Below are 17866 nucleotides of genomic sequence, written 5' to 3'. Positions count from 1 at the left end.
ATGAGCTAAGCTGTAATAAGTTGGCCTTAATATGCTTTTCCACAATAATTATGTAGAGTGGTGCTTCTCAAACTTTAGGTGCATCAGAATCTCCTGCAGCTTGGTAAAAGAGATTTCTTGGCCTGACCCCCAGAGATTCTGATTTAGTAGGTCTGGGGTAGAACCTGAGAAAATGCATTTCTAACAAGCTCCCAGATGATGCTGACATGACCTGTCTGAGAGCTGCACTTGGAAAACCACTGATGTATGAGTTCCCTTTAGAATGTTGATATCAGTGCTGATTCTTTGGGCCTGTATTGACTTCCAGTAAATACCTATTTTATACCGAATGCATTCGGAATGTGTCATTTGCTTAAACTCAGGTGCTGCGGTTACATACAAAGATGCTCAACAAACAGATGGAAGTTCTGCTGAGGCAAGGCTGCTCTGTGCTGTGAGCACCCAAGGAGAGTCATTGATGCAAATGTCTGACTAGCTGACATGTGGCTTCGCAAGGCACCAAATACGTCTGCTGACCTCTTATCCTTACTTATTTTTACCTCAGAACGTAGATTTTGTCTTTAAAGTTGCTGGGTTCAGCTATATTACCTCTATGAGCACACTGCAAAAGGTTGAACAGATAGCAAATTTTTGACAAAGCGCACTGTGGAGCACTTGAGCAATGCTTGGCATTTCTGTTCAACTCCTTTGTCCTATAATCACACGGCTACATTTCAAAGCAAGGCTCTGTCATGAAACAGGACAATTTTAAGATTTACTTCAAGTACACTTTGGAATGTAAACATACCTTATTTAGCTTTACAAAATATTCCAGGCCAGCTTCCAAGGGATTTGTATCACAGTTCATCTAAAAGGGAAGCAAACATTTTAAATCTTAGATGAGTACAAATCATTTCAGTAACTTTCATGTATTATTTTTTTTGAAAGAATACTTTTTGACTTTGAATATAAATTGTGAAAAAAAGAAAATCATGGATGGGTCTTTAAAGTGATTTTTTAAATCTAAAATTTAAATGTATCCTTTTAGTTATTATTTCAATAGCAAATTAGAAACTAAAATTCACAGTTTGTGTCCATGACTTTTATTATAATAAATACCTGAGAAATACCACATGATATTCCTTCCAGAAACAAGACTTTCATATGTTTTTATGTAATAATTTTGTGTAATTAGGTTTTGAAAACTTATGAAGTAATTTACTTATCTTACAATTAGCCAGGAATCAGGATAAGTAAAGGAGAAAGTAGACGGTAGGAAAATGACTTCTACAGAGTTCAGGAACAGAGAAAAGACAAAAAGAGAGGTTGAATCTCAATCTTTTCAAATACAGGTGAGTTATGAAAATATACTTCAAATCAGAACTAAAGACACTACTTGGGATTAGACTTCAAGTTAATGGTTTTTGTTTGTTTTGTTGTTATTGGTCTCCTTTGCTCCAAGAGACCTTGTCTAAACCCCATAAAGAGTAGCCAAACTTCTTTAAAAAGGCAACACAGCAATAGTATAACCAGATGAGTAATATAAACTTGTTTCACATAATATAAAATTTGGTTTCATATATTCTAATTAATTTGAGCAACCCTAAAATTATTTTGTATCTGCTCAAGGTTTCAGAATTTCTCCAGGAAAAAAATTAAAACAAAGCCCAGAAGATTGATTGCTGTAATAGCACTAGAGGGCGTGCTGGCACTGCTGGGAGACCAAGGGATCTGGGATGGGAACAGCTCTTCAGAGGACTGCTTCCTGAGAAGGAGGCACCAGATACACAAAAAGGCAGGAGGGTGCAGAAATGCCTAACTCCAAAGGTTGCTTCTGCTGCTTCATTCCCTGGGGCACAGAGTGGGGACAGAACTTTCTCTGTTTCCCTCCCTGCTGCAACCTTATCTGAAGGCTGGGAATCCCTTAACAGAGCCTCTCCCCTGCAAAATGACAACCTGCCCCAGGGCCCTCGCTCTTACACTGGTGCCCGGAGGCTGCCCTCTCTACCTCAAAGTCCACTTGCTCCTGCCTATAGTTTAAAGGCCCAAGGGGCCCTGCGTCTGCTTTCAAACTCACTCTGCTCTCCAGTTAAATTCATCCTACTATTCATTAGGCACTTTGTAGTCTATCTAATATCTATAGCTCTGTTGGAAAAAGATTGTCTCTATTTTACAGGAGAGTAAGCAGGGGCTTTGGAGAGTTAAGGTCGCACCTATGCAGTAGAGGATGAACTCAAACCCAAGAGACCCCACCACAGTCCATCCTTCACCACTATCACTCATCTCACCTCTCAAGCCTAAAACCTCAAAGTCTTCTAAGAAAAAACAAGGAATCTGAAAAAGCTAAGGGGTCCAGAAATAGCCTGCTACATGGGAGATCAAATAGGAGAACAGAGTTTGAGCCACAGTTTGGCCACTTCACATAACCTGGACCAAGCTGTTCACTGTTTCTGAGTATGATTGTGGGCAGAATTCGGATAATGTAGACACCCTGACTCCCAACCTCTTGTCCCAGAATCACCAACAATTGGAGAGCTGAGAAGGTAAGGGAAATCACCATATGAAACAGTGTGTAACTAGACAAACAGAAATCCTTCGTCCCCATTATTAATGGTAGACGTAGGCTAGACCACACATCCTGGACCATCAACTGGGCTCCTTGGAAAGATGCCTTTTGTTGTTATTTCCCCCAAAAGGAACATGGAAGAAGAAAATGAGAATGGGAAAAATGACAGAGGAGGAAGAATTTGAAAGGTGGGGGAGGGGGATAGGCTCCCTCGGAGCAGTCACAGCCCACACACAGTCAGAGATGGGCGTCCAGGGCTCTCGGCCAACAGGAAGGATTAGCCAGAACAACCATTATGTCATCATTCCGCTACACTTGCAACTGAGAAACTGAAAAGAGAAACCTCTGCCTTAATTAAATGAAGTTATTTAATAACACGTAATTTCTCTTACAGTCAGAACCAATGTTAAGGCAGTAAAAACTACCCCTTATAAAAATAAAGAATGAAAAAAAAACAAGCCCTCATATAAAAATCAGACACAATAAACAAAATTGTAATGAAGATGCTAGCATTTCAAACCTCTGATCCCCAGGCTCTGAAAGCTTTCTCCAGCCTTAAGGCATTCATGGCATATGTTCCAAAATTGTCAATTCCCTCCTCCTGGCCTGCATCCATGATGATGCTATACAGTGCTGCAGAATCTTCTCGCCTGTGGTACAGCTCCCAACCCAGCTCACCTAAAATAAACCCACAAGTGCCACATCAGATAGGAACAGTGGCCACTAGGTTTAACACACATTAGCTAAAAACCATAAATAGATGGAGAGATTTCACTTATGCAACATAGACATTGCTGAATTTTAAAAGGCCAGTTCACTTAAGAAAAAAACAACAACAACAGTTGCAACAAAAACCCACTGCAAAGAAACCTGCCATATCAGAGATGCGTCAGTGCCCAATCCTGTCTCTCACACAGAGGGCGGTGTTCTAGGACCCCTCTTCACATGACATGGAGAGACTAGAATGCAGCAGTTAATCTTGACCCTGGACCTCAGCTTCATAATGTTGGGTAATTAGCATGGCATAGTTTATCCAGCTGCCTCTTAATCACAAGGTTTAAAAAATAAGCAATTATCATTTGTTCAAATGGTCTTAATTGTGGTCTTCATAGTCTCTAATTCCCCCTACTCCGTACCCTATCTTCCCCACTTGGTCATTTATTTCACCATTTGAGCTGTAGGCACAAGTGGAGGAAATGAAACCCAACCCAGTCTGCTTATTTTTTAACCTGCTTGTGCCTTGTTCCGGTCACCATTTGGCCAAGGTTAGCAGGGAGGGGGTTGAGGAAAGGTACATGGACTCCAGGGAAGGTCGATGGGCTTTATACTGTGTGTTCCAATGGTCCCCCAGTGTCCAGGGCTGGTGGAAATACGTTTTTCCAGGACGGCACCATAACATGGGCAGCAGGTAGCTGAACAAGTGCCTGGGCACCAAGTACTCCTGGGAAGGGACAAGGTGGTCTGGAGGAAGTTAGAAGTAAACCCAGAGCTCAGTGGAAAGCTAAAGAGCATGCATTCAACTCTGTTTTGAATACCTACTATGTGCAAGATCAGGTGCTATATGAAGACTTCCCTAATGCACTTACAGTCTAGAAAGCAAGCTAGAGAGCAGGAATGCTGTAAGACAGGTGCCTGATATATTCAAGATGGGAGACGGCCTATGGGAGGTGATCTTGAATGTTCTCAGGTGGAGTCGGCTGGCCCAAATATCATGCCAACCCTTCCTATATTCCAGCAGCTGTCACCTCCTCTTCTCCTACCTACCCTTGCAGATGGTAGGCAGCTATAGCACAATTGAAAATCTCTGGAATAACTTTCTCAGACTAAAAAGTGAATAGACTAAATTTTTATAAAAATTGGGCAGGAGAAAATTTCCTCCAAAATTATACTGATGAAAGAGAGAGGGGGTGGGTGGGTGGAGAGGTGAGGGAAGTACATTTCGGGTAGCCTCGTTTAAACTTTAGAGACTCTAGGTTATTTTCTGATTCTTACCAGTGTAAGATATCCTAATAGCAGTGACAGGAATGTTGGAAATCTTTAAAGATTTGGTTTGAAGAAACTTGAAAACGTCATCACTAAGATCTTCAGAGGTCAGCTTCTGAAGGACCTTTCTTGCATGTGGCCCTGCAACTCCAAGAACTCCAAGCTCATCGGTTATATTTTTAATTTCAACGTTGTATCCACCTTTGGCTGCCTCTTCTTCAATCCATCTGCATTTGAGTCATAAACGTTGTGTTAAATTTTGCTTGAATAATGCATGTTATAACATATTATTTCCCTGAAGATGTACTCTGTGTTTAGAATTACCAGAAAGTCCCCAGAATGTTGTTTCATATAATCACCTAATTTTCAAATTTGAAGAAACTGAGTCCCAGAGATGTTAAGTGACTCTTTATAAACCACCCCCTTTTATAAACTTGGGGTAGTTTTTCACAGCATAGAAGGATCCTTCAATTTAAACAAGATCTGCCACACAATTATTTTAAATAGTGACAGCCCTATTGCATTTAAAATAATGACTTAGTCTTCAAAAATTAATTTAAACCCAAATTTTCTCTGATGCCCGTATGCAGAAGGCACATCCATGCTGCCGAAAGCTTAACAATGTGCCTGCCAGCAGACACAGAATTGCTTTGACAATCACAAGGAAAATATAAAAACTCTAAAGAATAGTTTAAATTTCTGTCTTGATGCATAATTGGGACCCGGTTATAGAGTTTGTTGATGGTTTGTTGAGCAGTCCCTAGAACTACACGAGTCTATCACAAAACAATCATCTGGGTTTACTCACAGCTAAGCTACTAAAATGGCTCCCAATACATCTTGCATTGGAGGATATAATTTGCATAATTTTACAACTATAGTAAGAATCTACCTGTCAGAGTCAAGATTTCTCCTGCCCAACTTTTATGGCAATTCTGTCTATTCACTCCTAGCCTGACACTTGTTAAACAATAATATTCCAAATATTTTTGGAATACTAGACGAGAGACTACAGATTTTACAGTAGACTAAACAGCAGACTGAAGATTGATGCGAAGGATCGACTGGGCAGGTCGACGGTTTGGATCCAGCTGCGAGCAGAGAGCACGAAGCACGAACAAGGGGGAAGGTTACCGACTGTGAGCGTCAGAGTCAGAAAGACTGGCTTCAGCACATTCTGTGATCCAAACCGCAGTTTTCTCACCTGAACACCGGAATGGTGAATACTATGTGAATATATATCCATTAAGAGAATTAATTAAGATAATATATAAAAAGAATTCTGACACATTGATGATGCCTAATAAATGGGAATCGACATTATTGGAATCAGTACACCTTATAGAAGGATTACCTTTTGGAGGGGGGCAGGGACAGGGTCCCCCACTTTAAATAATTTCCTGTAATGATGTGAGGTTTATTTGAAACAGTAAGGTTTAAGAATGAAAGTTACACTTTCAACTACTGGTAAAAGGAAAACTCAGCTTAAGATTGAGTCAATGTTTAATCCATATGAAATTCTCTCACTGGGTGTGCACTCACCTAAGATCATGAAGTTCTGATCCAGAACCAGTTATTAACAGAAATTCCCCAGGAGACTGGTGAGAAACAGTCAATTCAGCGTACACTCGGCCTTTTGGGGTTAACATGTGACTTATATTTGTAAAACCCACCTACACAAAAGAATTTAAAATGACCTCAGGATGAAACAAAAATCTTACGTATCCCTCTAAAACAACATGGGTATAAAAATGTGGGTGTCAACAACGCAAAACATCTGAATCTTATCACTTATACTAATTGTATGAATTATTTGTAAACCTAAGCCCAAGATAAATTTTGAAGTTCTCAGTTTACATTACAATTATTTGTCATAAAAATTGTACCTCAGTCAACGTTTTAACTCCCACTGACACAATTAAGCAAAGTCATAGGGTCCTTGGATGATAATTCATTCAACAAAATTTAAATTTAAAAATTAGCTACAATACTCTTGACTAATTGAAGAGCTCTAGTGTTCATACAGAAATCATTAGGTGGACTAAAATAACATATTGGGGTTTTGTTTTGTCTTTAATGATAGGAGAGTTAAGCAGACCACGATCTGAACCTTGTACCATTCTAAGGTTATTTACCTTTGGAATGACATTCGCAAAGAGATGGTCCAACAGTCTGATAGAATCCTGGCCTTTGATGTCAAACTTGCCAAACGGCGACAGGTCAATCACCCCTACTCTTTGCATAACTTGTTGATACTCAGAGCCCACAGGCTCAAACCAGTTTGTGCGGCGAAAACTTGGCCTGAAACACAGTTTGTGATAAAACAACTGTCATTCATTTTCAGAAAATTACAGAATAAGGATATTTTAATAAACCCCATTCATCTTGTAAATCCCATGTGGAAAAAGAATACAACCTAAAATTCTGGTCTGTAAATTACATGTATATGTTGGAATCTGATTTTTTAAAGTTACTCATATGTCCCTTTGACCAATTTCATAGTGAATAAAGTATTTGTTAACTAGAAAATAAGATAGCAGTTGTGGGCTCTCAGATCTGGAAGAGAGCTTAGAAGCCAGCCAGTCCTGGGGTTTTGAACCTGATTGCATATGAGAGCCCCCTAAGGAGCAGTTAGAAGGAGCAGTTTTTCGGATCTAATTAAATCAGAATGTGTGGGGGCGGAGCTGTGCTGCCCAGTGCTTTTCAGACATGAATAAAAACACAAATCACCTGCACTTGTTAAAATACAGACTCTGGTGCAGCGGGTCTGGGGTGGGGCCCCGATTCTGCATTTTAGCAGGCTCTACACCTGGGCTAAGTGAGGATCTGATCCAACATCTTCATTTTTTAGAAAAAAGACACGAAGTGACTCCCAAGGACCTTGTGTTATTGAATGACAGAGCTGAACCTGGAGCAAAGGCCTCCTGATACATTGCGCAGGATCCCTTCTATTTTACGAAGTGGACTTTCTAATGTGGTATTTTAACTTCAGAGTAAGCTGCTAAGTCTGCAAAATGAGTTTTCAGTAGTTTAATTATTAAAATAGCAAAAGAAATAGGCCAGATCCAAACAGCACAAGGTGAAGAATAGATCTGGCATTTATACAAGTCATTTAGGAAAAGCCAAGCCAGTATTTTGCCCCAGACAATAGAGATTGGCTGCCTGGGGAGCCCCAATTCATTAATCAACGACTGGCCTTCTGTTGTATTTTGCACTATTTAGATCTGGTCTTAAAGTAGACATCAAAACCTGTTTAAATAAGCAAAATGACAAGTTAAAAAATAACTTAATTTCTAGATTTGCTATGTGTTTTCTTTTGTCTTATAAACTCTCATTGGGAAAAATATATAATCACTATTAATTCCAAGTATAATCAGGGCATGTAATCCAAGTAAAACAATGGCAACAACATTAGAGGAAATCACAGAATTGTTCTAGTGACATTCTTTATGTTTTAGCTTAACCTCAAGTGCTAAGTAAATGATATTCTCCCCTAACTTATTGACAGTGCATTAATTTGCATGACTCAGTGTGTACACAGTAGGAAGTTGTTGCTTTGAGCTATTCCTTGATAAATAGAAGCCCTATGTATCCATTGTGTTTTCATACTGTGTGATTCAACCAGGCATCCTAGGCCAGAACAAAACTTCAGGAGCAAGTGAAGGTGTGTGGGGATTTTGGACAGTGTGGGAAGTTTCCTCTGAGCTCCTGGAAAATGCCAAACAGAGGCTTCGCCAGGGCTGGCTGTAGGACTCTTGAAGCCAAATGGGTCCTAGATGTAGGCCAGTGTCATGTGGGATAGACTGATGCTTCCACTGTTAGAAAATAAATTTTGTAGGAATGGGGTGGAGTGACAGGGTCAGTGGGGAGAAATGGCACTGGTGTCCCTCTGATGTCCCTCCAACCTACCTCTGAAATTTCAGTGGGCAGTGAGAGCCACAGGCAGGTTAAGTCATTTGCTTACCTGTACGCGGTGTCCTGGCCCGGCTTGTAAAACCAGTGTGGCTGTTCCCAGCCTGCGTGGAACCCCATGGAACATTTCGACTCCAGGGTTTTATAAAGCCCACTGACTCGCTGAGTCGGCCTCCCAGCAAATCGTTCTTCTTTAGGGTACCCAACTGAAAAAGGAAAATGAGTGCTTTATATAGCATATAACCAAAGCCATAACATACTTTGAAGGGACTCACAAAATGGAAAACAGTGCTTACAATCCAGAAGCATATAAATGTAGTAAATTTATGTTAAAAATACCCTAAAAGCTGCCATTTTTATTTTGATCATCAACGGGTAAAGTAAAAATAAATTTAGAACTGAACATCACTGATGCACTCCACACATTAAATATGTACATCAATACAGATTCCTTGTTGCATCTTAGAGGCACAAGGCTTTAATGCCTAGCTACTCCCACCCAAGTGCACAGAATAAAAAGCATCTAAAGTCAGAGGCGCTGTAAGGCAGCCTGTACACACTCTGTGGACAAGAGTAGTTTGCACTTCACCAATATTGTTGAATCCATATGACTCTCTTGCTTTGGCCTCAGTGTACTGAGTGGTTGTCCATTTGCCGTAGCGATTGGGATCCAGTTCTATCAGATCAAAAGGAGGCTCTCCATGCAGGATCCAGTCACTGAGATACTTCCCTACCCCACCAGCATGAATTATGCCGTATCTTTAAAATACAGAAATAAATGCACTGTTACTAACACATGTTATTTTCAAACAACAAAACATGTCCAAATATTTCACAGGGCCTTAAAATCAGGGTGTTCTGTGCTATTCGGAGCACATAGTCTATGTAATCTTTATGCTATAATTTTTTCCTCAAAAAGAAAACATATTTAGGTATCCAAATTAAATGTGCCCGACTTTATAACTAGTTTGTTTACACAGTTTCAAGAACTGCATGCTGGCAAAGTAGCTTACCACGCTTACTTAGCTAGTAACTATGCTCACTTTGGGAAAATGGGGTGGAGGAAGCAACAGGCAGATGTAGCTGGCACCTTGTTGACATACCCTTTGATCTGTGATTATCCTGATAGGAAATTTGCAGGAAAAGTACGTACACTGTGGAGTAGTATGCTCATTTCTTCTCTGACTCAGTTTAGTTCTGTGCAGGGATCCTGGGCCATCATCTTAGAAGCATTCAGACAAGAGGCACTCGCCCCGAAACTTGTGGGGCGGAGGTGGAAAAGAGCACTGGCCCCTGTATTTTGTAACTAAAAGGTCACTTAGTGTAGACGATGGCTTGTTTTCTATTTCCATATGAAGATGCTTTAAACAAAGAACATGACTGCGGCAAATATGTGATAGAGGTGGAGGTGCCATAATTTAATGTTAGCTACGTGCTGTTCTTCCCACACACTCGTGTCTAATGAAGGCCTTTGTCATGGGTTTATTTGTGGTTTAAGAGAGGCTTCTGAGGAAGCCTCTCTTGGATGAGCATTAAGTTATGGGGGGAGGACCAAGAAAAGCAGCTACGTGAGCAGACCTCTAAATGCAAGAAATCCCAGTACCCCAAATAACAGCAACTTAATAGCCAGACACACAGTTCTAAGTGCTTGGGAGGACCTTAGCAGAAACTGGGGATGTTCACTAACTTTTCCCACCCAAGATGCCAGTTTTGCTTTTTTATAAAAATGAATGTCTAAGTTTGTTATAAGGCTATTTCTCAAGCAGAATAAAAAAGCAGCAATTAATAATTCCTTTGATATTTAAAAGAGAAACACAGGTCATCCAAATTATACACAAACAGTCTCACTAAATTTCAAGAAAGCAAGAAAAATTATTACATATATACTTAAAATAATTATGAAATATATACTTAAAATGTTTATTAACTCATCCAGGCCCAATGTATGAGACAATAGTTGCCATTTTTGAGACCTAGAGATACTGTTTACAGGACTAGAAACTATAAAATTTTACTGGCTTATTGAAAGTGCTTACGGTGATCTAGGCATTGTTTCCATCTGACATGTGCCAGCTGATTATATCTGTAGCAAGTCTATTTTACTAATGAAAAAACCAACCTGCACACAGGGGTTAAATAAGGTCACACAGCAATAGGGAAAAATTCCGTATGCAAATCCAGTCATCTGACCCCAGTGAGCACTCCCTGTTATGGGGCTTCACTTCTTCAGTAGTTCTAAATCTTTTGTCAGACAAGACACACACGACAGGAGTCACGTCCCTGGCAGACTCCTTGGGCACAGCCAAGGTTATACTTCGGTTTCCTCTGGTCTCATCACTGGGCCATCATGTTCTTTCCCTTTTAGTAATGCCCGCCCATGTGCAAACAAATGGGACAGAGTGCTATAATTTGCAGATAATCCTGAATCAAATCTAGTTTCTTTTTTAAAAAGTAAATCTTATACAAACTTCCACCCTCTAACCACTAGCAATTTATATGTAAAATGCCACACAACTGACTGTTAGGAAATGTCTATTGAGAGCCCCTGAGTTAGTATCTAAAAGAAAGTATCAACCATAAAATTAAGGAGATCTGGGTATGATTCTTGTTCTGCCACTACGAACTGTGTGACCTTGGGCAAGTTGTGCAGCCACCCCAAGCTTTAGTCTCCTCATTTTCTTTATGGTGTTGACGAAGACTTCATTCACATGGCACTTAAAAGTGCATAGTAGGCAAGCAGCACATGGTGGCGGTTGGGCCCTCGTGTAACCAACAGGCGAGGATGGCTGTGCCCACTTGGTAAGATTTTCATAAGGAAGTAATGTGGGAAGTGGAAGTGGAAGGGAACTGGATGAGGAGAGCTAGGTTCTCCTTCTATCTCCAGCATAACTGCAGAACCTGCTTCTTCCCAAAGGCCCAGCTGCTATATTTTTTGAGTGTTTGTGTCTGCTTTTCACGACAACTCTGTTAAACTGTCAGATGTTCTGTCTTAAAGCACTCTCCCCTCTTCAAATTTGCTGCTTATAGTCTGTTCTAGGTCAACAAACTAGATTCAATTCAATACGATTCATTCAACATTTTGGGGGGCACTGTGTTAGTCACCCAGAAGCAGAAACAGTTACTAGATTATGACAAGACAAAAGCAAAACAGCTCTGTCTGAGAGTCATCTGTGAGTAAGGTACTCATGTGCAGGCAGTTTACAAATACCTATTCTATGGACTGGTTGCAGCAGAATAACAACATAAAAACAAAGATTCCTGGGTGTCTCTCCAGACTGCTGAATCAGAATTTATAGGAATGGGGTTCTGGAACCTGTTTGCTTATTAATTTTCCAATTCAACACATCTTTCATGGATTCTAGGGACAAACAATAGACATTTCATAGACAGCATGTAAAGGAGAATGAAACACACACAAGTGACTAACCATAAGTTGAGATTCTATTTTGAAACATTCTCAAGGGACGATTTTGGTGCTCAGCCAGGTATGGGCACCACAGGCCCTCAGAGCCACAGGATGGATCAATGAGGTGGGAGGGGCAGCCAGCGTGACCGTTCCTTCATATTACAGAAGAAATAGCTACTGTGAATAATGCTGTGATTTTGCCATGTATAATGTGCACCCACATTTTTGGCCCAAACTTTCAGGAAAAAAATCCATTTTAATTTTTTAATTAATTAATTCATTTATTCATTTATGTTTAGATACTTGCTTTTTTGTATCATAAAGGAATTTTAGCATTTTTTAATACATTATGGTGCAAGAAGTTTTATGTAATGAATAATTACAAAACACAAGAACAGATACAAGATATTTCAGGTACTACCCATGTATAATGGCACATCTTTGTTTTTCCCTCAAAAATTTGGGGAAAAAGTGCACATTATACATGCCAAAATATGGTATGTCTTTACAAATAAGCGTCTCCAAAATTTTCAGGCAGATACCCAGAAGAAGGACTGCTGGGTCATATGGGGGTTCTATTCTTAATTTCTGAGGGAACTCCAGAAAAGAACCATATGATTTCCCTAATACATGGATTATAAAACAATAGGCAACAGACAGACAAACAAAGGAAACCTTGTCGGTACAGATAACAGTATGGTGATCAGCAGAAGGAAGTGGCTTGAGAAGGATTCAGAGGGTCACAGGGGGGTCAAATATATGGTGATGGGAAAAGACTAGACTTCAGGTGGTAAGCACACACCAGACTACGATGTCATATTACAGAGTTGTACATCTGAAATTTATATAATGTTATTAACCAATGTTACTCCACTAAATTTAATTTGAAAAAAGAAAAAAATACACATTCTAGACTTCATCAAAATTAAACACTTTGTGCTTCTATAGACACTATCAAGAAAGTGAAAGAACCCACAGAATGGGAGAAAAAATTGCAAATCTGATGAAGGTCTTGTATCTAGAATGTATTTTAAAAAACTCCTACAACTTAATGATATGAAGGAAAATAAATAATCTAATTTTTAAAATGGGCAAAAGATACAAATAGACATTTCTGCAAAGAAGGCATACAAGTAACGCACGAGAGAACCACCTCCACGTGCACAGGCACACGCGGACTCTATAAGGTCACCTAAGCCCTCCCTTACATTGCCCCTGCAGCCCTGATCTCCCTCTGGCTTCTTCCCTCTAGATGCCCCACAGGTCTAAACTTCACACTTCAAACCCAACCTAGCAAAAATGACACCCGTTATTTTCCTGGTGCTCTCTCCCCACGGTCTTCAGCATCCAACCAAGGGCCATCATTAGCTATTTTTGTCTCTCTCTCAGGACCTAATGCAATCAATTGCCAAACCCAAATGATTTCCTCTCCTGTCTCAGTCCTCACTGCTGCTTCCTGTGTTCAGACCCCAGCCTCTCTCCTGTTGGCAGGTCGGCACTCCAACCAGCCTTGCACCTCTGGTCAGATCTCATGGCTGCCTTGTTCTCTCAGCTGTAGCCCAGGATGCAGCACTAACTGGAAATCATGTAAGTAGTAGTTGCATAGGCGGTCAAATAAAATGGGGAAGGAAAATAGAATATTAAAAGTTGTGGTATAACAATAAATGGGGTTTAATATTTAATATTAATACCAATATTAATAGCAATATTAATATTTACCAAATTAACAGCACCAATATTAGAGATGAAACATCAAATGGATGATGGACATAGATAGTAAGCAAAGTGAGAAATCATAAACAAAAACAAATCATGTTGGCCAAACATGAATTATGGTAAAAATAGCATCAGGTATGTTATACATTAGATTTTTTAAATTATCTTTGTTACGTCTTATGAAAACACCCTTGTAAAACTGGAGCCAAGTGACCCATCTAACATATACAGCATGAAACAAGACATAAATAATGGATATGGCAGGGAATATGCAAAGAGAAATTTCCAGGAAATCATTGCCCTTTTGTGTGTGAATCTTTAGAAACTTATACAAGTGATTAAACCATTATATAGTCAGCATTTTAAAAGTAAATTTTTTATTAGTTCCACTTCCTTGTTCATGAAAGGGAAAACTCTCTGACCCTTTCCCATTTTCCAGTTTGGGCCTGAGATTATGGGATAAAACTTATCTAAAATACATGACTCTAAAATAAATGTTGAATTACATGGAGATACTCACCCAAAGCCTATAGCTACCCAGTAGTTTCTGACCCCCTGGTGGGGACCCACCATCGGCAGAATGTCAGGAGAATAGGTGATAGGCCCATTGACGACATTGATGATGTGGGCCTTTTTCAAGACTGGAACCATTTCCATGGCAGCCTCGACGTGTTCCATGATTCGGTCTAGATCAGACTCAAAGAGCTCCTTTCCAAACCCTGAAAGGACATGATGTTGTGACTGACCAGGATGCCACTGCTGCAGTGACAAGTACCCTAAAGTGATTTGAATCCCTGAATCAGCTTACACTTACAGATGGCCTGTTAGGAAAGTACTTCCTCTTTTTGTTTTAAGTCTAAACTATATTATTGGGAACAATATTATTTCTTGAAACAATAAAATCATGAAAATTAACCTTTTCAATTAGTAGAAAATTTAAATTTATACATGTTAACAGTTTTCAGTATTTAATCCAATCACACTTTGAAATAACAAATGACAATTGTTTGGTTTGATAACAGACATCTTTTATCCTTCAAATAACCATAAAGTCTGCTTCTCAGGTGAGGGCGATTGAGAGTCATGTCAGAATGTTGAGGCTAATGGGAAACTACTCTAGGATCTGAGATGGTGAACCAATAGACCCTTTTAACTCTCAGCAGGGAGGGGGTGGCATGGCGGCCTTCCCCCTGAGCCCACTCCCAGACATATCTGAGGGCCAGAATTCTGAGAAAAGAGTCAGAGCCTGGGAGTACAGTCATCTTCTCTGTCCTAAAAGGCACTGTGATTGAAGGCTGGGTCACAGACGACCTTCTTAAAGAACATGTCCGCCAACAATACTGATGATTCTTGCACACAGCAGCCAGCACCTTCTTACTGCTCCTCCTCCACTGAGTGGTGGTGGATCAGGGGCATGGCGACCTGCAGATCACCAGGACTGGACCAGGACATGTGGCACTCGGGGCCAGCCCACATCTGGCTCTCCCTTCAACTGCAATTACTTAAATATTCATCTAACATTTATTTAGGGAAGAGGCTGCCAGCATGAGGCAGAGCAAAAAGGGAGGCTCCCAGTGGCAGATCAGCCCTCTCTCTGGGGTCAGGAGCTATTCTGCTCGGGCCCAAGTGTGCACAGCCCAATCAGCTGAACTACAGCCCTGGAATAACTGGTCCAATGTCTGTCGAAGGCAATTCAGTGATTTATTCTGACAACGGCAAAGGTGTTCTTTGAAGAATAGGAGGGAGGAATTTAGTCCCTAGCTCAAGTAGCTTATCAAAGTATAATTCTAGAAAGTATAAATTCCTCCATTTCTAAAGTATATTATATCCTTTATAATAATTCAGTTTCCCAATGACATTTTAGCTACCTCCCTAGTTGACCCAATCTTTAATCTGGCTCTGTTAAAATGTTTCATGAAAAACAAAAACCAGGTCATTTTTCCCTTGCAGAACTTGAGAGAGAAACTATGGTGCCTCCTCCTTTAGCACTGAGTCCTGAGTCTTTTCCTCATGCACTTACGCAGTAGGTAGGACTTCAGTGTGTAGTCCTACCCTATCCTGCTCTGTGAAAGACTCCAAGTCTTTCATTCTTAGCAGGTTGGACACCCTGTCTCTGATACCTGTCTATGTTTCCACCTGTCAAAGCACAGTAGCAGCTACATCCAAATCTGGAAATGAGGCCCAGCAGGAGGGGGAACAGGAAAGAGTGAGGATGCAGGAGGTAGGTGTGCGCAGGTAAAAATTACCTAGAGCCTTCCAAAGCAGTGGGGAGCATATTTCTTCAGCTTCTCCACCACCAACTGCCTCTTCTCTCTTTCCTTACTTCCTGCTGTGATTATTCAAAGCGATAAGAGAACAGAGGTTACCTCAAACCCCTCACCCCTAAGATCCCAGGTGTCCTATAGTCTAGTATTACAGCACCATCTTATTCAACCGCCAGTACCCCAGCCTCCGGGAGGATAAAATGTACATGTCTGATAAGCACACACTTCTATTTGCTAAACTTACCTGGAGGGACTCCATTGGCAACCCACGAATCCTGAAGTTTCATTTTCTCCTGACTTTCATAGGGACCAAACAAGAGCCCATCCCTTTCCTGTCGGAGGTAGTAAGACCCTTCCAGGTCGCGGAGCACAGGGAGTTCTCGTGTCAAAGCTTTTACTTCAGGGATAGTCGAAGTTACAACATACTGATGCTGAACCGGAATGAGAGGATGTTCCAGTCCAGCCATTTTACCTACTTCACGAGCCCAAAATCCTTAAATAAAAAATCATGTTCAAATGTCACCACATATATAAACAAACCACATCTGACACTGATAATAGCAATTTATATTAGCATAAAATTGTAGACTTCAATACTTATGGAAAAGTCTAAAGAATGTCCTAATGACTTTTTGTCATTGCAAACTCAAATAAGAGAAAAGAAGACAATAGTGCACATTGCCTAGAGTTTTGAATATAATTCTATAATCTAAGGAAATTCTATTCATGGAAAAGTATTTTGCCCATAAGTAAAGGTGGGCAGGAAAAAGAAAACACAGACTGACCCTACTTGTAGAGCAGGGATGGTCAGGCATGGAAGAGCCACCCCCGCCCCACCGATGACCAACATAACGCGTCATGGTCGTGAACAAATCCCTGAAAGTCAGCCTCCTCTGTTCTTCGGGCCCTCCTGAACGCCTAAAATTCCACCACTACAGAACTGTTCTGTTAGCTTAAATTTGAAAATACATATACTTGGAGAGAGAGAGCACATTAAGTTTTCTCTGTTATTTTAACAGTTTAATTTGAATATGTTTGTAAGATCCTTTCTTGCAAAGGGCACGAAGTCAGCGGAGGAGTCCAGGGCCAGAGGGAAGAGGGGCCACAGCCAAGGGAGAGGGCTCCCAGACAATAGGGGCACCCACAACCAATGTTTCTCACTTCACAGTGTGCATGGGACTGTCTTATTGATGAGAACGAATGTGACCTTTTTCCTCTGCAAAAGTTGAACCAGATGATTTGTGGATGGAAGAACCCTTGATTCTATACTGGGTGACTCTTCAGAAAAAAGATGTGCACCTCAAGTCCAGAGAGAAAAACAGACCTACCCAAGGTCAGAAGGGGATACCCTAGAAATACCAAATCTTATCACTTTAAAAAAAACACAACTTTTTTATTGTTGTTCAAGTACAGTTGTCTCCATTTTCCCCACATCACTCCCCCCACCCCCAGCCATCCCCACCTCCCACCCTTGATCCCACCCCCCTTTGGTTTTTGTCCGTGTGTCCTTTATAGATGTTCCTGAAAACCCTTCCCCCTTTGCCTCCCATTATCCCCTCTCACCTCCCCTCTGGTGACTCTCAGTTTGTTCTTTATTTCAATGTCTCTAGTTATATGTTACTTGCTTGTTTGTTTTGTTGATTAGGTTGCACTTACAGGTGAGATCATATGGTGTTATTGCTTTTCTTGCTGCAGGAAGACTTTATTTTAAAAATCCAAGACTCCTTTACTTGTATAAAGATATTTTAAAATCTAAAATGATAAAAATAATTATTTCTCAAACCTACCAATGGATTATTTGGGGGTGAGGGGATTCTATGTGTGTGTTTGTTTCATAATTTTGAGTAATCATCCAAATGATTAGGGGATCTTATTTAAGTTATTTCCTTAGGGGTTTTACTCTCTAAATTTTTAACCATTTCTCTTTTTTCCCGTTTTCATTGCACTGTAATTTAACCCCTCCTCTACTTGGTGGCAACTTGATCAACAGAGTTGATATGATTATGCCCAAGAGCACAGTCCCTTTCCATATGTTAAAGT

The 17866-nt window shown here is 40.4% G+C and overlaps 1 protein-coding gene across 3 annotated transcripts in view; it reads right to left on the bottom strand.

Moving 5' to 3' along the window:
• The window catches only part of DMGDH (dimethylglycine dehydrogenase), a 63297-nt gene that overhangs the window by 25989 nt on the left and 19442 nt on the right, over nt 1–17866 (bottom strand). For 2 of the 3 annotated variants that reach the window (XM_045847919.1, XM_045847918.1), the window contains exons 6-15: nt 16071–16319; nt 14083–14281; nt 9030–9199; nt 8493–8646; nt 6664–6829; nt 6071–6201; nt 5551–5739; nt 4538–4755; nt 3066–3223; nt 788–847 (exon numbers count right to left, since the gene is read on the bottom strand). In XM_045847919.1, the coding sequence (XP_045703875.1) occupies nt 788–847; nt 3066–3223; nt 4538–4755; nt 5551–5739; nt 6071–6201; nt 6664–6829; nt 8493–8646; nt 9030–9199; nt 14083–14281; nt 16071–16319 (1694 nt within the window). The remainder of the gene's footprint in view (nt 1–787; nt 848–3065; nt 3224–4537; nt 4756–5550; nt 5740–6070; nt 6202–6663; nt 6830–8492; nt 8647–9029; nt 9200–14082; nt 14282–16070; nt 16320–17866) is intronic. The other variant, XM_045847920.1, reaches the window with a different exon arrangement.

This window comes from Phyllostomus hastatus, unplaced genomic scaffold, assembly GCF_019186645.2.
Source record: "Phyllostomus hastatus isolate PE091 unplaced genomic scaffold, TTU_PhHast_1.1 phas_contig_58, whole genome shotgun sequence".
Lineage (NCBI taxonomy): Eukaryota > Metazoa > Chordata > Mammalia > Chiroptera > Phyllostomidae > Phyllostomus > Phyllostomus hastatus.
The sequence above is the reverse complement of the archived record's forward strand: the minus strand, read 5'-3'. Positions and strand labels throughout refer to the sequence as shown.